The following is a 22,304-nucleotide window of genomic DNA, read 5'->3' on the forward strand; positions in this document are numbered from 1 at the left end:
TTTTTTTAATATGTAGTTAGGCCTTGCCCCAGCTTGCTGGTGAGAATGTCATGACAGTCAGCAATAAAAGCCCTGCTAAAACTGATATATACTTCCCTGCTTCTTCCCTATCCACTTGGCTTATTACTTTGAGAAATAAAACTAGATTTAATTTAAAAGGCTTACTGCTAAATCCCTGCTGGCTGCAGCTCACTCCTCTGTGGGCCAGGGTCATGGTTATGACCGCTATGCACTACAGTATTACCAAGAAACAAACAAAATTCGCTTCCTATTTGCATAGGAAACACAACTTTTACGCATCTTTCAAGTGCTGAAATGAAGAATAAACTATCCTGTTCTGAGTAAATTATCACCTTGTAAACAGACACAAGTTCCAAACGCTCTAGTGTGAAAATGCTTAGGGCACTTGTGTTGGAATTTTGTATAATCAAGCAAATAAATGAACTTGGTTAGTATCCGGGTACTTAAGAAAACTGTACCTAAAAAACTCACACCGTATCAAGATATTTTATTCATGTTACTTTGCCTTGTTTCATAGATACTACACTTCAAAATAAACAATTTCACTGTTTTATTCTACTACAAAAACTTTACCCATGCCAAATTGTCTTTTTCCTGTTATCCATCTGACATTTGCAACTATTTTAATTCAACCAGTGCTGATAGAGAATACTAATTTTAAGCACTTTCCTTCCTTTACAGCATCTCTCTGTCTGTAAGCTGAACCAGTGAAGTTCTGTTACAGCTTCCTTCCACAAAACAACCTAAAAACAGGGAAAGGGTTTCAACTCCTATCAAGAAACAGGAAAAACAATTCAGAATTTGTAGAACTGGGCTCAAAGTTTTATCACTCAATTTACAGAGTATATTCAGAGTATGTGATTATAAACTGAAAAACAGGGGAAAAAAAAGGAAAAAAGAAAAAGAAAGGGAAATCTGGAATAAACTCAGTAATTTGGATGCATCTTCCAACTACTGTTAAAATACCTTGGCATTACCTCTTATTCGGTTGTCAAAGCAGAACACCACATACTTTGAGCTTCAGTTACTGCCTAGATAGCAGGGGGATTCTGTTACTCAGACACACCAAGACACACCGTATGCCTTACAACGTGTTGTGAATTGAGGGTCAACCGTTTTCTCTATTTCTAGCCTAACAGAAAATTGGAGACAAGTATTATCTACAGAGTTGATTGCAGATTCTCTGAAATGCTTACCATAAAAATCAAGGTGAAACAGAAGGCACACGTATTTTGTGCGATTTTGTAATGATTTCCAGAAAGCATCTTGTGAGGTACATACAACAGCAAAGAATTCCTTCCTGGAATAACTGTACATGTGCCATTTAAAAGTCATTTAAAAACAGCTATTTTCTTTTTCCCTTCCTCCATTTTTAAGCTAGGAGGATGCTGTATCTTTCTAGCCAGAACACTCCTCTTCATCAGCTCAAAAGAGAAAGACTCCTAAGATTTTTACCCATGAAAATTTAATGCTGCTGCACTGGCAAAGTGCATCAGGAGTTCTAAAAGCTTTTCCTTTGGGACTACAACTCCCTGGCTAGACAGACACAACTCTTCCATTTAGAAGAGCTCTGAGCATTCATCCTACTCTGCAAATCTAACAGAATTAAATGCAGTAAAAATTCTACAGTGTCCATCAGCTTAAATCTAAAAGAGCAGATGCACTTTGAAGGTCTCACTTTTAAAAGTGTGGTTTCTCAAGAAGTGAGCATCTCCAGATTTCTTTAGCTCTGATTTTCTTTCTGCAGCTAAATTAATTTCAGCATGTTTACATGCACTATCTGAAGTACTACTGTAGCACTTAAACCTTGTTTTAAGTATCAAGTGTTTGGTTAATTTAAAATTAAATTCAAAAGTTAAATATTGGAAATGTCAGAAAACAAATCTGGTTCCTAAACAGAATATAGGGTACTACTTATTGGTGGTGGCTGTTAAATATATTCTGAATTTCAGCACAAATACACAGAAAATCTTTATTATGTACAAGAACTTTAAACTAACAAAGAATTATGATGTCAAGAAAAGGTCTCCATATCCTGTGAGGTCAATCATCAGAGAATGAGTGGATTAAGAAAACACAAAACCCCCAAACCTGAAGAAAAAACACTCAAATTTATACAGGCAATTATATAATTGTTCAGGAAATACTGCTCCTAGCTAGTCTTCAGCTTTATCTTTACTATGTTGTAACATCATCTGAGCACTTCCTTTGCTCTAAAAAGATGTTGCTCATCTCCTAACATGATCTATGCTTATATTTCTTAACAGAGTAGAAAGTCTTTAATGAATGTACTACTTAATTCTGCACTATATTAGAAAAATCCCATAATTCACCACAGTATAAGCTACTGGGAGAAAACGCAAATAAATGAAGATCATAGATACAAAATAGCAGGGGTTTTTTTGCTTGCTTTAAAATTTTAAAAGGTAGCTTTGAGAGATTCACATTTGTTAGAAGTTTCAAGCATACCATGCTGTCAAGATGACAGTAGCAAAATGGTGAGTATCTTGAAGAATGAAAACAAGCATAAGAGAGAGCCTTTGCTACAGCAAGAACAAGTGTCTCCAAACACAAAGAAATAAGCTAAACCCATTAAATACCTACCATGATTTACAGACACTTGCATTGACTTACAGACTGAAGGAGTTCAAGAACGTACAAGCAATACACTGTCTGACAAAATCCACCATCTCATTATCTAATGCAGATTTTCAAACTGGAAACATATAGACTGATTGGAAAACTCTGAAAGGTTTCTAAAAGTGCTTTGCCATGTAGAAACAGAAGGATAAAGTTACTCTAAACAAAATGACCCAGTGATTTAGCTAAACATTAGTTTACAATACAAACACTGAAAAGATTGAGAGGGTCTTAAAAATAAAAAAACCCTAACCACTTACTATTATATATGCAAATTACTCTAACATGGATCACTATCTGTGAGAAGTAGTACCTCTTTACAGGATACTTAGTGTTGAAAATACTATTAGCCTTTGCTTTCACTCTTGATTATACCTGATTATTCGATAAGAAACTGAATAAATCCTTGCATAGAGAAGTTTACTTGTGCCTCCATCAAGTAAAGATTTCTTGAAAGGTTTGGAAAAGCTCTGGAATTAAGTCAGCTCCCTTGCCTACATATATTCAGCAGGCTAAAAACTTAAATGTCATTCCATAGAATCCCATTCAACAAATGCATCTGAGGAGGAACATTCATACATACGGAATTCCTTGGTAACGTTTTCTACAAGAACGTTAAGACTATGCCACACAATGAAGAGGCACATGCTGCTGTAACAAGTTTTCATGAAATACATCTCTGAAAAAGGGGAAGATAGATGGTATGAAGGAAACAAATGATCTAAATACAATAGGCAAAACCAGTCTCAAATGTCTGCATATGAAACACCTGCTGAATTATTTGGCCTTCTTCAAGACCATCAAGGAGGTCATTATTGATAGAGGAACGGATATGATCCTTTAGCTGAGAAGTATTCATCAGACAAAAACGTGGGGGCATCCTTTGCACTCTGTTAATTAAGTATATTCTGATGACTCAAGTTCAAAGACACACAGATATTTTTCTCAAGGTATCAGCAGGATTTGGAGAGAGTTTGTAAGAGTGATTGTGGTTTGCCACACGCTCTTCAATGCAGACACCATGAACCCAGGGTGAACCCTTAAAAGTATGAACAATGTTGCTCTCTCCTTTCAGAAACACCATGTTGCCATAACTAGTTCTGTGCTCAGGGATTTTAGTGCCACAAAATCTCCTCCTGTGCTAGATCTCTCAAAGTCTGAGATTTCGGAAGTAGCATTACAGATGCATTATAAGCACTACCGAGACTCCAGTGTCCATTGCTTCCGTTCTCAGGAAGAAATGGGCACACTAGAGATGCAATCCGCCAAGCCAATGGTTATTTGGTAATTCTTCACTGTCAACACACCAGTGAAATGCAACCTGAATTTTAGGTTCTCTTTCTTCAAAGAACAGAAAAAGCTGTGTATTAAGGATGTTTCTAATTTTGAATAGGCTCTGAAAACATGTTAACACTTCAGCTTTCTGAATGCTCTAAATAACTTCATATAGCTAGGCACAATTTTCTTCAGAGGCCATCAGAATTCCTTTAAAATATCCTGGAGAAAGGACTCCTTGAATTTTCGTGTTCTTTTGGATACAGCAATATACTTTGCATTTACAGCTTTATGAAGAGTCTCTAAACTCCTGTGCTCAAGCACCTTACAGAAAAAAATTTCATCTTAATTAAAAATGTGTACTACCAAGGCAGATCTAAAGCAAAACCTTTACCAAACTTTGAGACCTTTTCCACAGCCTTATTCCTTTCCCCACTTTTTTTGTTATGGGAGCAAAAAAATAACTACATTTTAACCAGAAATTAACTAGGAAAATAAATGCAAGTATATGAAAAACACATACTTTGGACATTAAGAACTATGTTGTTATCCCATCTTTCCTACTGAACAGCCACAAGATGTCAAATATCTTGCAACCCATAATCATGACCCAACTGATACAGCTATTCAAGAAGATTATGTTCTCATATCCCACTTGCAGCATGACTGCAATTACTCAAAAAATAACTGAAAAGCATTTAAAGGTGACCTCAGTAGAGAAACAATTTCTTAAAGCATGTCTATTAATGTTAGGATTCAGAGTAGAGCAAGTGCAAATAAACAAATCATTCACCTGATTAAAATTAAGTCATCTGTTAAATGGCAAGATTAGGATGGAAAGTACTGATTCTGAGACACTGTTCACACTGCAACTAAAATCTACAAGTTAGAAGAGTTGTTACAATTTGCTAAAGTATTGTTGTCAATCCAAAGCAGAACACGTGCATTACAGCAAGCAATAAATACCAATCTTAACAAACATTAACCTTTATTATTAGTGACTAATGATAATAAGAGCTGTATTTATACACTCTGTCTTAGTTATTTCCTGAATTAAAGTTGAAAATTACTTTTTATGATTTAATTGGTAAATAACATTTGAAAAGGTTCAAACTACGCTGTTTAGACAGGACCAACCCACACAATGTTTGCTTCTGCAGCCCCTTGGAATTTGAACTGCTTGATCTCTTCATCTACCTATATATTTGAGAGGAAAGAATTCTTCTTCCACAGCTGTGAAACAAGATTTCTCTTGTCCAGGAAGAACACAGCAGTGGAATCCTTGAACTTATTGTTTACTTTTTCCTTAAGCGGCTCAGGAAAAGATGGATTGCTGGTAGAAGTGCAAATCCTTTAACAAGCTTATAGCATCCCCAGAAGATTAACCCCTAAAACAAAACTAGACAATAAATGAATATACTTTTCCATTTCTATAAGGAAACAGGCTAGTTAAGGTCAAGCCACTGGCAGAGATCTAACACCTATATTCAACAGATGAACACTCTCCAAATACATGTCCTAAGCTGACTCAAGAAATTGGTTGCTTTGTCAAAAACTCAAATAATTTTCAATGTTGCCTTTTCTGTACCTGAAGAAACAAAGCAGAATACACGTTTGATGCAGAAGAAAAATCTGAAAACATCATTAGAAGCGTAGGACATGCACCTGCACACAGTACTCTAAAGATTCCCTACGCAATACTCAAGACTCCCCACTCTAATCACTGTAGACTGTCTCGATCACATGAACCCTCATCTCTAAACAGCTTATATTTTTGTTCTTAATCTAAGAAAATTCCTAAGCAAAACCTTCATTAATATGGAATTAAAGATGACATAGTCCATTATCTTTCTACCAAAGTTACCTAAGAATTTGTAATTTGGGGGGGGGGGGGGTGTCTTTGTTTTTTTTTCCTAGAAATCCCAGGCTATGGATTATGTGAAAGCTTTTTTTTCCCCCATTGTTTTTCTTTTCACATTAGCTATTTCAATAGCCTCTGTGGCATTTCGGTAAAATCATAGGAGTGATTACAAGATTCTAACTGTTTAATTTCAAAATAATCAGGCCTAGAGAATACAAAATATATAAAAATATATAGCATTTAGGATACCAAACTCTAATATCTGCAGCTGATGAACAGAGAAAGAGTTTACTTCATCATCATCAAAATTATCATGAAAAAATACTAAAGATGCAGAAAAAATGAGGAAGCTTAATACTTTACTTTCTAATATGCTTTAAATAAGACTATCATTTTAGCACCCTGTATTCTCTTCTCCTTTATCTGTAGAAGAATAAGAACTTTTGACTAACCATCATTCAGATGGCAATAACAATTTTTGTACAAGAAGAGAAAAGTTAATTGAGATGGATTTTTTTTTTTTTTAAAGGCTGTTCAAAATGTTGTGTGAGTACTAATACCAAGCAATGTGCACGTGCATACTTTCAGATGTCTGCTGAACAGTGGGGGCTAAATCTGGAATTTTCAGGCTATGACTTCTATTTTGCAAGTATTTTAGGGATGACTACCAGGAATGAATGAAACTATTTTATTTCAGCATTCAGGATAACAACACATTCTTCCTAGATATGCAGCGCTATAAAAATAGGGTGACATTTTTCACTGAAGCAAGATTTTAAACATTTACAAAAATGAAAAATTAATTGGAACTGCAAGTGAAGGGAACACGGCCTGCCTACTCAGCTGCCTTCAGGTTAATGAAAAACAAAGCAAGGATTTCTGTTCACACTTCTCTACATTCTCAAGATAAAAACAATTCAGCTATTTCTATGGGATGCAGCTAACATCTGGACAGCTTCTTTAATGCACCCACAATAATGCAATAATTACTTCAAGGTTATCTTCCCACAGTGTTTCTGAATGAGAAATAACTTGACATAAAATCATCAAAATAGATTCTTCAAATTATGGTTCACTCTCACTATGTAATATAATACTTAGGTACTGGACAAACATTCTCACAAATGTAACAAAGACTTTTTTTTTTTTTTTTTTTTTTTTTAAAGATAAACTAATTGGACTATTGGTTTACCTGTGGTTCCTATCTCAAAGCTTCTTGGCTGAGAATGGGTTTAATAATTACCTTTTATAACCTCTGTACTTAAGCTGCTGCTGCTTCTGCGTATTCTGGCTTCAGACATGGACGTGTCTTGCTGTCTAACTGACTGGTAAATCTGGATGGAGAAATAAAGAAATAAACTGTACAAAGATTCCTGAAGCCTGATTTGCACCAAACAAAGATAAACAAACAAGGTAAGTGAAAGTATGAGTTGCTAGAAGATAATGATTAAAACATTCTAAATACAAAACTTTCAAGAGAGAAGCTGGGCACCAAGCTTTAACAGAATTCAGTGACCCAAGCCCTGCATTCCTTACATGCACAATTTTCTATTGTAGTTTGAATCTTAAATTGGATTCATGATGGATTTTTTCATCTTTAATTCAAAACATAAACCAGTTATGTATATAGACTAAATATTTCTAAAGACCATCAATACCAAGATAAGCGTTCTGTTAATTTAAAATGCTACACAAAAGCTAAGAATTATTAAATGCTACTTAAGTTGCTTAAATATGAAGCATTCCTGAATTACTGTCTATGTAACTGCAAAATGATCTTCAACATTCTGATTCTAGGAAATATAAATATAGGGTCTGAAAGAGACTTGTGACTGAATCAGCTGTTCAGAACTGGGAACTAACCTGAATCAAATTCAATTTTCCTCACTATCTCAAGTTGTGCTTTATTCCAGTATTGTGGGAAACAAGCAACATTCTGATGAAAAAAAGAGAATTCAGAAGTCTGAATTTAAAGTAAAAAAATCTGTTTGCATTCTAATTCTAATTAGAATGTAAAGTTGAGTAGATACTCACCCTGAGTCAGCACTGAGAAGAGCGATATCCTTTTTTGAGGCAAGGAGCTGTTAATTAGTCAACTACAGGAGATGACACTTGGTCTAACAGATACTTGCATCTCTAAAGAATTGAGATGAGGCCTATTTTAAACAAGATCAGACAGAATGTCTCCTGGTTAAGAAAACAAACTAGTTTCTGGGAGAAAGATCAAATCTGCCTGGACCCCTCGCCTCTGAGGGACTCAAAGGCAGCCTGGGTTAGGCAAGCCTAACTTGTTCCAATGAGTTTTTCTGCAATGAATGCAACCTGAGACTAAGATACAGAGAATCGCTACTAGGCGGGTGTCAGGAATATCTACACTTAAGTCTGATAGATGAAGTAAAGGAGACATAACTCCTCATCAATTTAAACTCCAAGTAAGTAGGTTAGGTGCAAGTCCTCTGCAATTTATTTTTCAACTTTCTGGTAATACCTAAATATGCTGTCCATTATGGGCCACATATATCAGCAAAACTCAAAAAAACACCAACAAAATAAGCTAGCTGAAATTTTGTTTCCATTTCCTTAGAGATTTCAACAAATTACCCAAATGGGTGAAGAAAACTTGAGGAAAAGAAAAGGCAAGGACAACAGAGAAGAGGATGGACAATCCATCCAGAGTGAGAAACCCCAAACTATGAACCTACAGAAAGAGGCAAAGCTTGCTTTTTTTTCTTCTCCTCTTCAGTATGTGTGCGCGCATGGTGCTGGCTGAGGGAGGCAGTAGGGGCAACCTGTGCACATGTAGAAATTGAAGATGTGTCCCAATTAGCACTGACGTACTAATGTATTATCATGACACTGTGGTTGGTTCTCACGTTAAGGAATGACTTACTACTAGGTAAGCAGCTCTGATATAAAGGAATCAGAAAACGAGTTTTTTGTTTTTTGTTTTTTTAAAGTCTTTGAATTATCTTTGCATCTGATAACTTCAAATTTGGTCAAGTGACATTTTATAAATGCTATCATTTCTTACCACTTATACGTCTCAGAGAGCCTGAACTGGGGTGTTCAGCTCACCGCTCCATAAAATATCCACTAGGCAGCACTAGATATTCATACATCTGGTACAGAAACACAAAGGGTAACCCTTCTACCCCAGAAAATTACAGAAAACATTTTGGAAAAAAAATTATGCCCCTTTTAATCTCAGATTTATACTTTATTGCACTGCTCTTGCATTGCCTCAGTTTATGAGCATCTTTTTGCACAAGTGTCTTACAGGAAAAGTTTAATTCCTCTTTCAATTTATGTAAACTGGAAAAAGATTCTCCATGTCATTTGAGTGGATCTCAGAGGCACAGACTAAGGAGATGTGTCTGCAGCTCAGTTTGGTGATAAGAAAAAGAGGGACTGGCAAAATATTAAATCATTAGACTATCCATAACAGGAAAATCTAATCCATTGCATTTTTAGCAGGAAATGCCTGAAAGTTTCAGTAGTTCCATGTCACACTCAGGTCACTTCAAAGTCATGAGGAAAACAAGATATATTCACCAACAGCATCAGAATAATTCCTATGCAAAACTACCTGAAGCAAGAAGAGGAATTGATAAAAGAAAAATTATATACTCCATCCAAGAAAGCAAACCTTTGAAATTCAGAAAATTCAAAAATTGACAGGTGCTCAGAAAAGATTGTCAGAGTCTAATCAAAAAAGTAGGAAGGGGATGTTCAATTGTACAAAATTAGATTTGGACCCACATAATCCAAAGGATGGTTTCATGAAGCCAAACATTCAGGCAGGCAAAGTCCAAGTAACTGCACTTTTGGAAACAGCAGGATTATGCCATAGAATATGCATCTTGGAAGAAAAAAAGGCAAGTTTCACACAGTTTAATATATTACTCAGTAGAAGCTGTATGTGAAAAGCTGAAAGAGAATCAGTAATGACAACTACTCTCATTGTATTAAACTGAAAGTAATTATTACGAATTACCAAAATGTCTCCTTTTATTTAAAGGTGGGCCTGATCAGTGGAATCTGTATGATTGTTGGTACGATTATTGGCTCAGGTATCTTTATTTCTCCAAAATCAGTACTTGCCAATGTTGGAGCTGTGGGTCCTTGTTTAACCATCTGGGCAGCCTGTGGAGTTCTTGCAACATTAGGTAAACAAAACAAATCAACGAAGACTTTGAATCTCTGATTAAATCTTTGTTTTTACCATTTTTACATACCATTCTAATTTCACAGATTAGGTATCGGCACCTAGACCCAAATCCATCATACACTGATGAGTGCAATGTTTAGGCAAAAGTTTAAAATATGTAATGCTGTTTATAAAAGGTAAATTAAATTTTAAAACTCTAAAGCACATTTTCATTTAATTTGGAAACCAGGTTTTACTTTTGCTTACTCTATCCGCTAGCTGTAATAAACAGAATATATTTCTACTTAAATCAATGGCAAAATAATATGAGAAATTTACTGGCAGTAGGCTAGACTTCTGCTGCTTTTCTACCTATATAATTGCATAAACCTTTTCAAGTACAACCCATCCAGCATCTGAAAATTTAGGGCTAAGTAGCCTCTTAAAGTACTTCAATAAATAGAACAAGAAGTTCTTTATGCATCATGTCAGGTACACAGCACTTTGACAAGATACCAGCTACAGTAATAAATTTAGGAATGCCACTGCACTTTAAACAGACCTTAATAGACATTTTACTTTGATTATTGTGCAGCAAGATTTTTTATTATTTTTTTCTCTCTTACACTTCCAAGTGCTAGGTCAGCCAGCGCAGTTGTCATTTGGATGTTTCTAAAAAAATTAAAGAATAAATAAATAAATGTCTAATATGAAGTTGTAGCTTAAACGATCTTATGCTATTCAAAAATTTTTAAAAATCAGAAGATGAGAAAAATTTGTCTTCGCTTTAAAACTGAATTCTGATACATTTAAAAATGAGTTCACTGTACAGCATTTACAATATAACACAATATAAATAACAGATAATTAGGAAAAGAGGTGCTAGAAGTAACTACCCCTTAAATACCGCATTTATTTGCATGCACTTGCAAACAAACAAACCTGCGGGACTTGTGCTTCATTTGCTGAAGTCTTAAGTTAGACACAAACAATAATAAATTCTGGAATGTAACTTGATAGTTTCAGTGTATTTTTTCCCCCAAACTCACACAACTATTTATCACAACTCTAAAATTTTATTTAGCACATGCAGTAATGCTGACAAATTTCATAAAACATAGCATTATGTATATCCAGTTCCTTAACTTCGTGTCACCTATAAAAAAGCTGTTCAAAGCAGTCACAGTTTAAAAGAAGTGTATAAAGTAAACAACCAGTAATAAGCGCATTTCTTGTTGCTCAGGTGCACTTTGTTTTGCTGAGCTTGGTACAATGATCACAAAATCAGGGGGAGAATATCCTTACCTCATGGAGGCGTTTGGCCCAATTCCAGCATACCTCTTTTCTTGGACAAGCTTACTCGTCGCCAAACCCAGTTCTTTTGCAATCATTTGTCTCAGCTTTGCGGAATATGCATCAGCTCCTTTTTATCCAGGGTGTGATCCACCCCAAGTTGTCATCAAGTGTCTTGCAGCAGCGGCCATTGGTAAGATTTACGCTGTTTTAAAAGAAGGGACAAGCTCCCTAACTGCATAGCCAGTTTTGTTTAGCCCCATCAGCAACGGCCTTTCAGGACGGTAAGGCTTCCGTGTGTTACTCCTCACGGGGACATCAGGAAGCAACCTTACGCTGAAGGGGACAGGAAGCTTCATAACACGAAGCAGGGAGTCCTCCCCTAATAGCTAGTTCAGCAACATATAGAAAGTATAGACTTAAAAATTGTTTGTTCTTAGCCTGTATTTACTTTTTTTTTTACACTAAGAATAATACAGACACATAATGAATGCTTACCAGAAAATAAAAATTGCAAGTGTGGAGATGTTATTTCTGTAATTTCCGCATTTATTGAAAACCAACGTCAATTTTCTTTTCTTTTTTTTTTTTTGGCTAAAGGTATTCTAAATCTTTTGGAAAAGATTTTTCCTCACTACTTTTTGAAGTCCTCCAAACACAGTACATTAAAAAATATTAAAATACTGACAAACAGACTGGAAGGAAAAAGCAGTGCAGTAAATAAGGAAAATGTTTTAAAATGCAACTATTGTTTAAATTATGACAAACAATGTGAGAAATATGAATTTATTTCTTCTAGTGGTAATTGCAATAGTGAATGCACTGAGCGTGAAGCTGGGAAGCTACCTCCAGAATATTCTCACAGCTGCTAAAATGATCATTGTCACAATCATTATTGTAGCTGGAATTGTTCTTCTTGCACAAGGTAATTAAATACACATTAAGTTGCAAGTTATTTTAGTTCCTGCTGTAATCATTTTTAAATCTTTCACTGACAAGAATGACATAACAATAATGCTCTTTATTTATCAGTATTTTAGTGCTAGAACCATTATATTTTCTTCTACCAAGGGCATTCAGTTCTCAAGATTAGAGACTGAAAAACAACTCAAGTTTCAAAGCATTCTGTGTGTGTGCACGTGTATGTGTGCACGTGCAGTGGGAAAACTGGCTCATAAAAAACAGTGTAAATAGACTTTAAGAGTAAGATGTTTCAAAAATGAAACTGATGTTGGAATATTCTTTAATCCAGTGGTGAAAAAAAAGGAATTAATTTCAACATCGATCAATAACCAGTCTGTTTTGTTTGCAGGAAAAACGGAAAATTTTAAAGATTCTTTCAAGGACAGTAAAATTTCTCTTAGTTCTATCAGTCTGGCATTTTATAATGGACTCTGGGCATACGATGGATGGTAAGGTATCTTTACGAGTGTTATCAGTTACACTTTAACAGTCTTTAATGGGTTTAGTCTCTCCCTGTAGCACTAAAAAGCTGTGATGTGAAAAAATTAACATCTGACTTGTTATTGAGAATTCCTTAACGAATCCTGGAAAAAGAACACTAGTTTCTTTAAAAAAAATCCTCAAGTTATTGTTTATTAGGGAAAAAAAACACATTAGATCCTAAAAGGGCTACTTATTTGCTGCTGAGGATACTTAAGATTCTGTGGGAATGAGATAAGTATAAAACCAAGTTTAATTTTATCCACAATATGAGTAGTAGTGTTCCTGGAGCCCCTACCTGTTACCCAATCAGGTTCTAGTTTGTGAAGCGTGTATTGATGTTTGATTTGTGGTGTTTGATCAGTACAGGACAACACATAAAAATACATTTCATGTTAGAGTCTGCCCATACAGTTCAACTTTTATATTTTTTCTTGTTCATGTTCATTTGGTATTAATATAAAAAACCTGGAGTCTCCTTCCCCAAGAAGCCTTCCATTAAATCCCCACATCCATTTATCCATTATTTTCTATGGCCTTAGTTCAAAGTAAACATTTACACTTAAAAAATAATCAGAAATACAAAAGCATTTATGTTATACATAAAGCATTTATATTCTACATATATAGGACACTAAGCAGAATGCTTTCAGGGTATTATTTTCCTTATACTAAGCTTATTTGCTGACAGGAATATGTAACTTATCTTTGCTACACTCCAGAAAACACTTTACACATTTCAGACCCTGAAACCAAAGTGAATGTCATTTGCCCTAGGGTTCTGTTGGCACAAACCTATTTGTAAGATCAAGGCTTTAGTATGGTCTGTTTTTGCTTAAGGCACTTTGCAAAAGGCAAGTTCACATTTTATTCAATAATTCCTGATCCATTAAAGCTATTCTTAGTGCTCAAACTTTGAAAGTTTGAACAGAGATATGTATTCCAAAAGGAATTAAGAATACAGATTTTAACTTATCGTTAAGCAAGCCTCACTTACATGCTTAAAACTGATTTTAAATTTAAACTGATTATTCTTTCAGGTTCTCTTTCCAAGCTTGAGTGCCTCAAGTCAGGCATTGTAAGTCTACTGTTCAGACATCTACGTAGAATTTGGGCAGTGTAGAAGAGCTGATGCCTGAATAATGACTTAAATATTTCTCAGGCACTGAAATTTGGAAACTAGCCTGCTGAACTGTAAATACCTACTATTCACATTTTAGGAAGTGGAAGAGTGAAAAAACTGTTTCAGTCTGGTCTACATGGTCTAGCAAAAGACAGTACTTGAAATTTATAATTCTGACAGGTGTAACTCAAAGGTTTTTATGCAAGTTTTGTAGACAATACAACTTACAGAACTACTGTGAAGTGTTAGCAGGCGCGCTTGAATTCTTGCAATGGGTATGCTAGTGCTTTTATTTGAAAAGTCTCAAACATTGCAAAGTTTAAAGGCAACCTCATGAATTTCAGTTAAATGTCTGCCAAATTTGTTTTGTTATTCTAGAGCATTGATCCAAGAACTAAATCTTATTTCAAAATCTTAGATAAAAGACAAATCTAAACTTTGAATTACAAGTGCAGAAGAAGAGAAATGTCATATAGTAAAGCAAGAGGCTGACAGCTGGACAGAAAGGAACAGTTTCTGCCCTGCCATTTTACCATTTAAAGACCTCACCTTTTTTTTTTTTTTTTTTTAAGAATTGAAAAAGTAACAACAACAATACCAGAAATAACACCCAACCCTAAAATATATTAGTATTTCAACATCTGACTGCTAGTGACATGGTATGATTTTTTTTCCTTCCAGGAATCAACTTAATTACATCACAGAAGAACTTAAAAATCCTTACAGGTAAAAATACCTAGGAAAGCACTATTTCTAATGACAAAGTCAAGCATTTAATATTTTTGTACAAGCATGCACGTATTTTGGTTTGTCTTTTAAAGGAATGGTTATTCCCAAGCTTTGAACACTAGCAGACAAAAGAGCTGTTAGTATCTCTTCTGGGTTTCTGGGCTTGTGAATTTTTCTTTTTCATCTTGATTTTCATGGCTCTGCAATTAAAAAAAAAGTAAATATATCTAAAGAGCATATTGGGAAAAGAAAGTAAGAGCCCACAGTTTACTACCATAAAGCTAACAGTGATATAGCAATGCTGATACTGTATTACTTTTGTATTCTTTAGAAATCTACCACTATCTATAATTATTGGAATCCCCTTGGTTACAGTTTGTTACGTTCTGATAAACGTTTCATATTTCACTGTAATGACTTCAACAGAACTCCTGCAGTCCCAGGCAGTTGCTGTGGTAAGCCACTTTTTCTTTTGTAATAAAGCATCTAATAAAAGACTGTGAGCATTGAAGTATCTTCAGCAGTAACACAAGTAAAACAAAGGTTTCTTCTTTCTTAAGACATAACTAATTTCTGTCCATAACCTGTCAGTGTTACCTTGATTTTTCCCTCTGTTATCTACTGTCATTTCTTAACCTAAAATTTATTCCAGTAAAGCTTAATTTAAAAACTAGTTCTATCATACCCCAAGAAAAAAAATGCAAGTGGAAGTAATGGAATCTTCATTTAACATTTTGCAAACACTACAGCTCAGAGGCTGACTGTTTTGCATAAGCGCTGAAAGGATAGAAGGAAATAACACTTGACTGCTGCTTCGTCCTTTTCAGTGTTTCCAATATTTATGGGAGACAAGCACATGCAAAGTGACAGTAGATCAAACTGTCATTCTGAAGATAATGGCAAGCAGTCCATAATTAACTTCCCCTTATTCTTGCTTTTTTCTCAAAGCAAAGAAATATCCTTCTTACATTGCTGCAAGATAGTATTACAGAAGAAATGCATTAAAGATTACATAGAATTCTAAAAATCTTAAGAATACCCACACCTGTCCCTTCAGTTCGCTCAATACTCTTCCAGGCCAGTGGGACACCCGTCTACAACACAACAGTTGACAAGTCATGTAGCAATTTTATGGGAAGTGTCTGACCAGCTGGCAGTATTTGTCCTCATGTCAGTTTTAGGGGAAAAAAACAGTATGTAGCGTGCGCGCAGAATGCAGTGTAAGACAAGAGAGGTGCGCTAATGTAGAAATACTTAAGAACATGAAAAATAGTATCTTGCTTTTAAATTGCAAATTTTGGCTGTATTTCTGCATCTTGTTTGCACCAAGAGGCAAAGCAGTGTATATCTAATTGTATCTTAAATTACGTCAAATTTAAGAACCACTCCTCTTCAGTGTACCAATAAACATATGCTCTCTAAAGAGCATACACGAGCTAGTGCTAAAGTGATCAGACTGAATTAACAAGAAAATGTCAGAACTGCCACTGAGCAGTATAAAGGTGGCACAGCAAATAGACAAAGAAATGGAGGGCACACTATAAAGAGGTCTAATACATCAGAAGGTAGCTTTCTTGCTTAGTGCCGATGAGTGTCCTAGCGCTGGATAAATATATCATACTGTTCATGATGTTATGCTTATGAAAAAAATCTCTTATGCTTCCCTTTTACAAAAACTTAACAACTCCCTACCAGAAACCCCCAAAACCACCTGCCAAAAAACTTTTCAACAAAATTCATTTAACTACATAAACGTACCTACAATATATCTAATCCATCCTGCAGTAACAATAGCCAACACATGGCAGCACAGTAAAAATGAAAACGTACTGAAAGACCTCAGCAAGTTTGTGCTTCGTGTGTTCACCGATGACAACGCCCAGCTTATCAGGCCTTCGCTACTATTATTATTCTTTCTTTATAGGTTGAAACCAGCTTGCGTATGGCTGGCTCTTGCTGCAGTTATCTTTTGTTTTGATTTACAGACACATCCGCAAAGCAGGTGCCTTTAACAGAATCTATGAGAATTAGAATACATGTCTCCCAATGTTTTCAACACATGCTGCATCTTAAACACTAAGACAGCAATATTCCACTTTTCTTTAGAGTGTTGCATGAATTAACTCAGGTGTTCATTTGGCAAAGTATTTTTGGATAACAAAATGTACAACATACAAATATAGATTTAATGATAAAAAGTTAAGTATATATTTATGTATTTATGTATTCCTTTTTAAGAAGCTCCAACATTACTGAACATGCCGAATAGTAGTAAAAATGACTCATTTTAATCCCATATCCCAGACATTTGGGGATAGAGTCCTTTATCCAGCCTCTTGGATAGTTCCTCTCTTTGTCGCCTTTTCTACAATTGGATCTGCCAATGGAAACTGTTTTACTGCAGGCAGGTAAGCTCCCATTCTAAATAGTTTGACTTTTTTTTTTTTTAAACAGGTGAAAAAAATCTATACATACATCTATCTATATACCTCTACACACACACATATACATAGATATATACATTCTTCTGATCTAAACGTACAAGAACTAATTAAAAAGTACTTGCAAATCTAGCCATATGGTATATCCTTTGAAAACAAGCAGTGGCTATGCAAGTTCGAAAAAAAGTTCGAAAAAAAGGTCTCTGATTCTTAACTCAAAGCAGGTGTGGTGCAAAAGTCTTTCTCTGGCTGAGTTTAAAATTAGCTGTCAAAAAGTAGAAGAAAAGAGTTTTTAATAGTAAGAACATGATTTTTCTACCAATGGTCAAGGTCAGAATTGGAGAGAGAAGCTATTCCTTTTTCTCAGCTGTTCAACATCTCCATCTACTATTCTGAAATAGCCTAAAGACTGATTTTGACAGAAGATCATTCAGGTAGCTTTTTGATATGAAGCAAATTAAAAAGGAAATACCTAATTAAAGGAGGATCTAACACATTTTTTCCAAAATATTTTTAGTCAAATGAAATGTACAAATTAATGATTCTAAAACCAGAACCAGTTTCAAGCTCATTGCTAGGCTATTCCTGAAATCCCACTTCATTCCAAAGCAGGCCCGATGTACACAAGAGAAATTCTAGTCAGTCGTAGCCACATAATAAAACAAACCTGAAAAGTAATGGTACTGAAAATATTAAGGTTCTCTGATTTTTTTTTTTTTTTTTTTGGTAAGTAATAGCACCTAAACTTTAAGTACCACACTAACTAGATTGCCTTGTTTTTGTTTTGTCAGACTTGTTTATGTAGCAGGTCGTGAAGGGCACATGCTAAAGGTGCTGTCTTACATTAGTGTTAAGCGTTTAACACCAGCACCTGCTATCATATTTTATGTAAGTATGCATCCTAAGTACAGAAAAATATCAACAACAAAAAAAATCTGAAGTGATATATGCTTTTCAAAATTTCTTACCCGCAGCCTTGACATAGAACTCTATCTTTGCAGGATTATGATCTGTATATGACTATCTAAACAGAAAAAACTGCTAAATACATATTAGAAAAAAGAATATATAGTTAGAATATATAGTTGAAAGTCCAGAACTGGATTTTCAAATCAAAAAGCTTTCAAAAATTCACAGCATGAAAACAAAATTAAAACAAATATTAAACAAACTATTAGTACTGGACAAACCTTTATTCCACAGGATGTGTCTGAAAGAAAGCTATCACTATTGTTTCCTCCTTGTAAGAATGCATTTACATTTCTCCTTAAATAAAAAAAAATCTATAATTTAGTAAATTTATTTTAAATTAAATCTAGAAAATCTTACAACAATTGTTTTATTTATTATCTTACCCATTTATTTTCAAGATGAAACAAGATCACTTCAGTTCTGGAAAATTCAAAATTCAATTGCTTTCCCTGCCCACAATGACTTTAATAACCCCCCCCCCCCAAAGTCGCGTAAATACTCTTATAATCAGCAGATAGACAGTCAACAAAACAGATTAACGCAGCATTAATACTTTTAATGCACACATAATTAAGTCTCTTGACTTCAAAAAAAAGAGTCATGTTAGCAGGATATAGGCGCTATCTTTAAAGATGCTACAATTCACACCCACCCAAAAGTTGAAGCGAAAGCACACACAGAAGCCATTCTGGAGCACTGTAAACATACACCCATACCTATGCATAAGTGAAGTTCACCCACAGATCACTTTCTGGAACATTGTAAACATATACCCATACCCACACATCAGTGAAGTTCAACTCTCTTTTATAATAGCTATACTAATCCTTCTTTTCATTTTAGGCAGCCATTGCTATTATTTATATTATCCCTGGTGACATTGACACGCTCATAAACTATTTTAGTTTTGCGGTCTGGATATTTTATGGCTTAACTGTACTTGCACTCATTGTTATGAGGTTTACACGAAGAGAACTCAGGAGACCAATCAGGGTAAGTTCAGCATTTGACATGGTTTTTCCTCTACTTCCATAAATACTAAAACATGCATTCATCCTAAAAGTTTGGCTATGAGGCAGACTCCTTCCTTTGTACCTTTAGAATTATAAATAAATAAGTAAATAAAGGAAAAAAGGAAACCTAACCATTTATTTGAGGTTCTGGTCTTTGTTAAGTTTTGCACTAGAACAACAATACAAACTCATGATGGCTGGGGAAGACCCAGACAGTGGTGCTTTTTACTTGTACAGACCATGGGCAGAAATTTAGGTGCAGATTTTCAGGTCTGGAAAACTGCAGTCAGAGGACTAACACTGAAAGAGTATCTGAAATAAGACCCAAGGTTCACTGCACTGGAGTCAGGTCCTGGATTCATTAAACTGTACGAGAATTGTTACACTGCAATTTGCAATATAGGCAAAGTGATCTTGGTCAATGCTTTAGCATAAAAGTTTTTCCTATCTGTATTCTTGCTACTTTTTCCAACTGCCTCATCTAATTCCAGAAACTTTTAATGGAAAAAAAACACATCATAAGGCAATGACAATAGCCTTCTACGTTATGGGGTGTCCTTCATATACATTTATAAAAACAGTTGAAGAATTTGCTAAGAATTTTTATGCTTTATATCTTGCAGATACCCATTGTCATTCCGATCATAGTGACATTAGTCTCCATTTTACTGGTACTGGCGCCAATCATCAGTGCACCTGAATTGGCATATTTATACTGCGTCTTATTTATACTTAGTGGACTTATATTTTATGTACTTTTTGTTCATTTTAAATTCCACTGGGCTCAAAAAGTATCAAGTAAGTATACTGCAGATAGCTTAGCAATGTTTTATTGAGTTTGGAGGCTATAGATAACAGTCCTTACCCTAATAAAGCTCATTATATGGTCCATCCCATCTAAATTGCATGGGGGGCAGGGAGGGAGGCAATTTTCCAGATTGATAACACAAGGTACACATAGTGAGCTTTAGTAAAAGTTACATTTTACTTTTGTCCTGTGAAAAAAGTTACATTGACTTAAAGAAAAAAAAAATTGGTTTTCAAAAAGCTTTGAAAAGTAATACATCGCTGTAGTAGCACAAAGAAAGTGAATTTAATGAACAATATTATTTTAACTCTGGAGATAGTTTTTCAATTCTTATTTCAGAAAGTTGTTCTAGCCATTAACTGAAGATCAGCAGACATGCATGATTATTTTATGCCACTACGTACTGTGCTGTCAGCTCAAGTTATCAATTTTGCAGTTTAATAAAGGGAATGTTAACAGCATTAAGAGCAAAATTGATCGCAGTGCTGTTGAGTGAAGTGAAAGAAGCAAGAACAATACCAAAATGTGACTATTTATAAAACAATTTTGCATAAGCTCACAAGAAACTCTTTGCCTTTTTCCCAGGGAACTAACAGGATACAGGTATTGCTAAAGGGGAAAGGGGAACTGGCTGCACAGAATTGACAGAATTAGCAGTTTTACAGACATTAAAAATCGTCTGTCATCTGTTTTTTCCCTGTGGCCCCTAGAGTTCTAACATACTATGCAGTTATGAATTTGAAGCAGTGTAGTCTATTGAGATCAAGATTAAAAACCCTGGAATTTCATAGCTTGGATCTTAATATCATTTTTACCTGATTTTTTTTTTTTTTTAAGTTTGAGATATCAGTACAGAAAAGCAAAATAACTACTTACAGGTTAATTTTCTCATTTACAAAAGTAGCGCAAAACTGAATGGAAATAAGGTTCTTTGATAAAGCCTCTAACAATAACTTCTTCTTCTCAGAACCCATCACTATGCACCTTCAGATGCTTTTGGAAGCTGTTCCAGCAGAGGAAGCTACTGAATAAAATATTTGACTAGTTTGTTATTAAGTACTATATTGGTTGAAGCAGTTTCAATTTAGTTTGGCACACACTTATACTTTCTGAATTGGTACGTTCATCCTGGTGGATATTATTTTTGCAACAGTATTTAGTATTTGAAATATGTTGAAGATATGAGAATAAAAGATTTATAAACCAGATTACTGTGGATGGCAGAGCTGTTTTTTGGTTAATATGCTAAGGTATCTTGTTTTCTGCATTAAAATGACTTAGAATAAACATGAGGAAGTTTTCAATTACAAAGATAGTTACCAGAAACACTTTGGCAGGATGCCCCTTGTGTCCTGCTGCTGAAAGAACTGAGCAGCTACTATTCACAACATTACCTAAAACAGGCCACACAAAATCAGAAGTAAAGACAGACTGACTGTTCTCAGTGTCTCATATCAAATGTTGGAAATCAAAAAAACTAAAGACTGAGGAATTGGGGATTATATAAAAATGGAAAGCACAGTTGACAGGAAGAGAAGAGACTGAAAAACTCTTAGAAGGTAATAGATTAAAGCTTAATTTCTCAGGTATTTGTATTTTTTTCAATGCTATTTAAGTTACAAGATATTGAGTAGGTGTAACAGAAGTTATCCTTAGCACACCTGTGACTTTACAGAGGTAACTTCACATCCTAAATATGCTCTGTTTGGTAGCTGAAAAAAATACAGAAAAAAAGATTAGATGGTAGATTTGCACACAAACGTAAGCAGCTTTTGCTCTCCCTGCCCAGAAAACTGACAGATTCTGGATAATATCTTTCACTTTTATATTCCCTCACTGCAAAGGGAATGAAAAAAAGAAAAAAAAGGAATCTTCAAGACACTTGTCAATATTTTTAACTGATCAGTTTGAGAAAGACTGAAGTGCAGAAAGCACTGGTCCCCTTACCACCAAGTTCTAAGTGCATTCATCCTAAAACAGAATTTTAAGTAACTGGTTTAAGTCTCAGGTTCATACTGACTCTAGCCTAGCAATTCAATTAAAGGAGCCTTTTCTATTTTTCTACAGTTACGCAGAACTGAATAAAACATATGTTCCTATATACTTCACTCTTCATTTATCTACATGGAAAAGCCCTCCCAAAGGTACATATAAAATGACGCGTCTAATTCACTTGAATGAGATTTTGTGGTTATAGTCAGCTCCATGAAAATATCAGCTCTGTGTGCAGCAGCGGCAAAACAAAAACCAAATGAAGGTTAAGAACAGCTAAGGGAAATGACAAAATTACAGTTTTGTTTTGCACTGTTATTATACATGCATACTTGATGAATACTGTGTTTTAGTCCTAGTCCCACTATTACTATATCTACTATAACTTTGAAGTCACATTTACTGCAACTTTGAAGGCTACAAAAAGAGATACCCTTTTGGGAGGGAAGGGAGGGAAGATGATGACAGGTCTATAAACAGAGTCTTGAGTGGCAGGAAAGTGGTAAAAGCAAGCTAACTGTTCCTATTACAGCTCAAGAGGTACTG

At 34.9% G+C, this 22,304-nt stretch overlaps 1 protein-coding gene across 2 annotated transcripts; it reads left to right on the plus strand.

The window, feature by feature from the left end:
• Positions 1–7,086: 7,086 nt before the first annotated feature.
• Positions 7,087–20,974, plus strand: SLC7A9 (solute carrier family 7 member 9). 2 transcript variants are annotated; one of them, XM_013941109.2, is made up of 13 exons: positions 7,087–7,210; positions 8,382–8,507; positions 9,816–9,963; positions 11,188–11,430; positions 12,037–12,162; positions 12,550–12,649; positions 14,485–14,529; positions 14,864–14,987; positions 16,837–16,940; positions 17,765–17,861; positions 18,789–18,938; positions 19,582–19,629; positions 20,734–20,974. In XM_013941109.2, the coding sequence occupies exons 2-13, from the start codon at positions 8,403–8,405 to the stop codon at positions 20,809–20,811; spliced, it is 1,368 nt and encodes a 455-aa protein (XP_013796563.1). In that variant the 5' UTR covers positions 7,087–7,210; positions 8,382–8,402; the 3' UTR covers positions 20,812–20,974. The 2 variants fall into 2 exon arrangements, with proteins under 2 accessions (XP_013796563.1, XP_013796562.1); XM_013941108.2 differs by having other exon boundaries at positions 7,088–7,210; positions 19,582–19,756.
• The last annotated feature ends 1,330 nt before the right edge of the window (positions 20,975–22,304 follow it).

This window comes from Apteryx mantelli, chromosome 10 (assembly GCF_036417845.1).
Source record: "Apteryx mantelli isolate bAptMan1 chromosome 10, bAptMan1.hap1, whole genome shotgun sequence".
NCBI lineage: Eukaryota > Metazoa > Chordata > Aves > Apterygiformes > Apterygidae > Apteryx > Apteryx mantelli.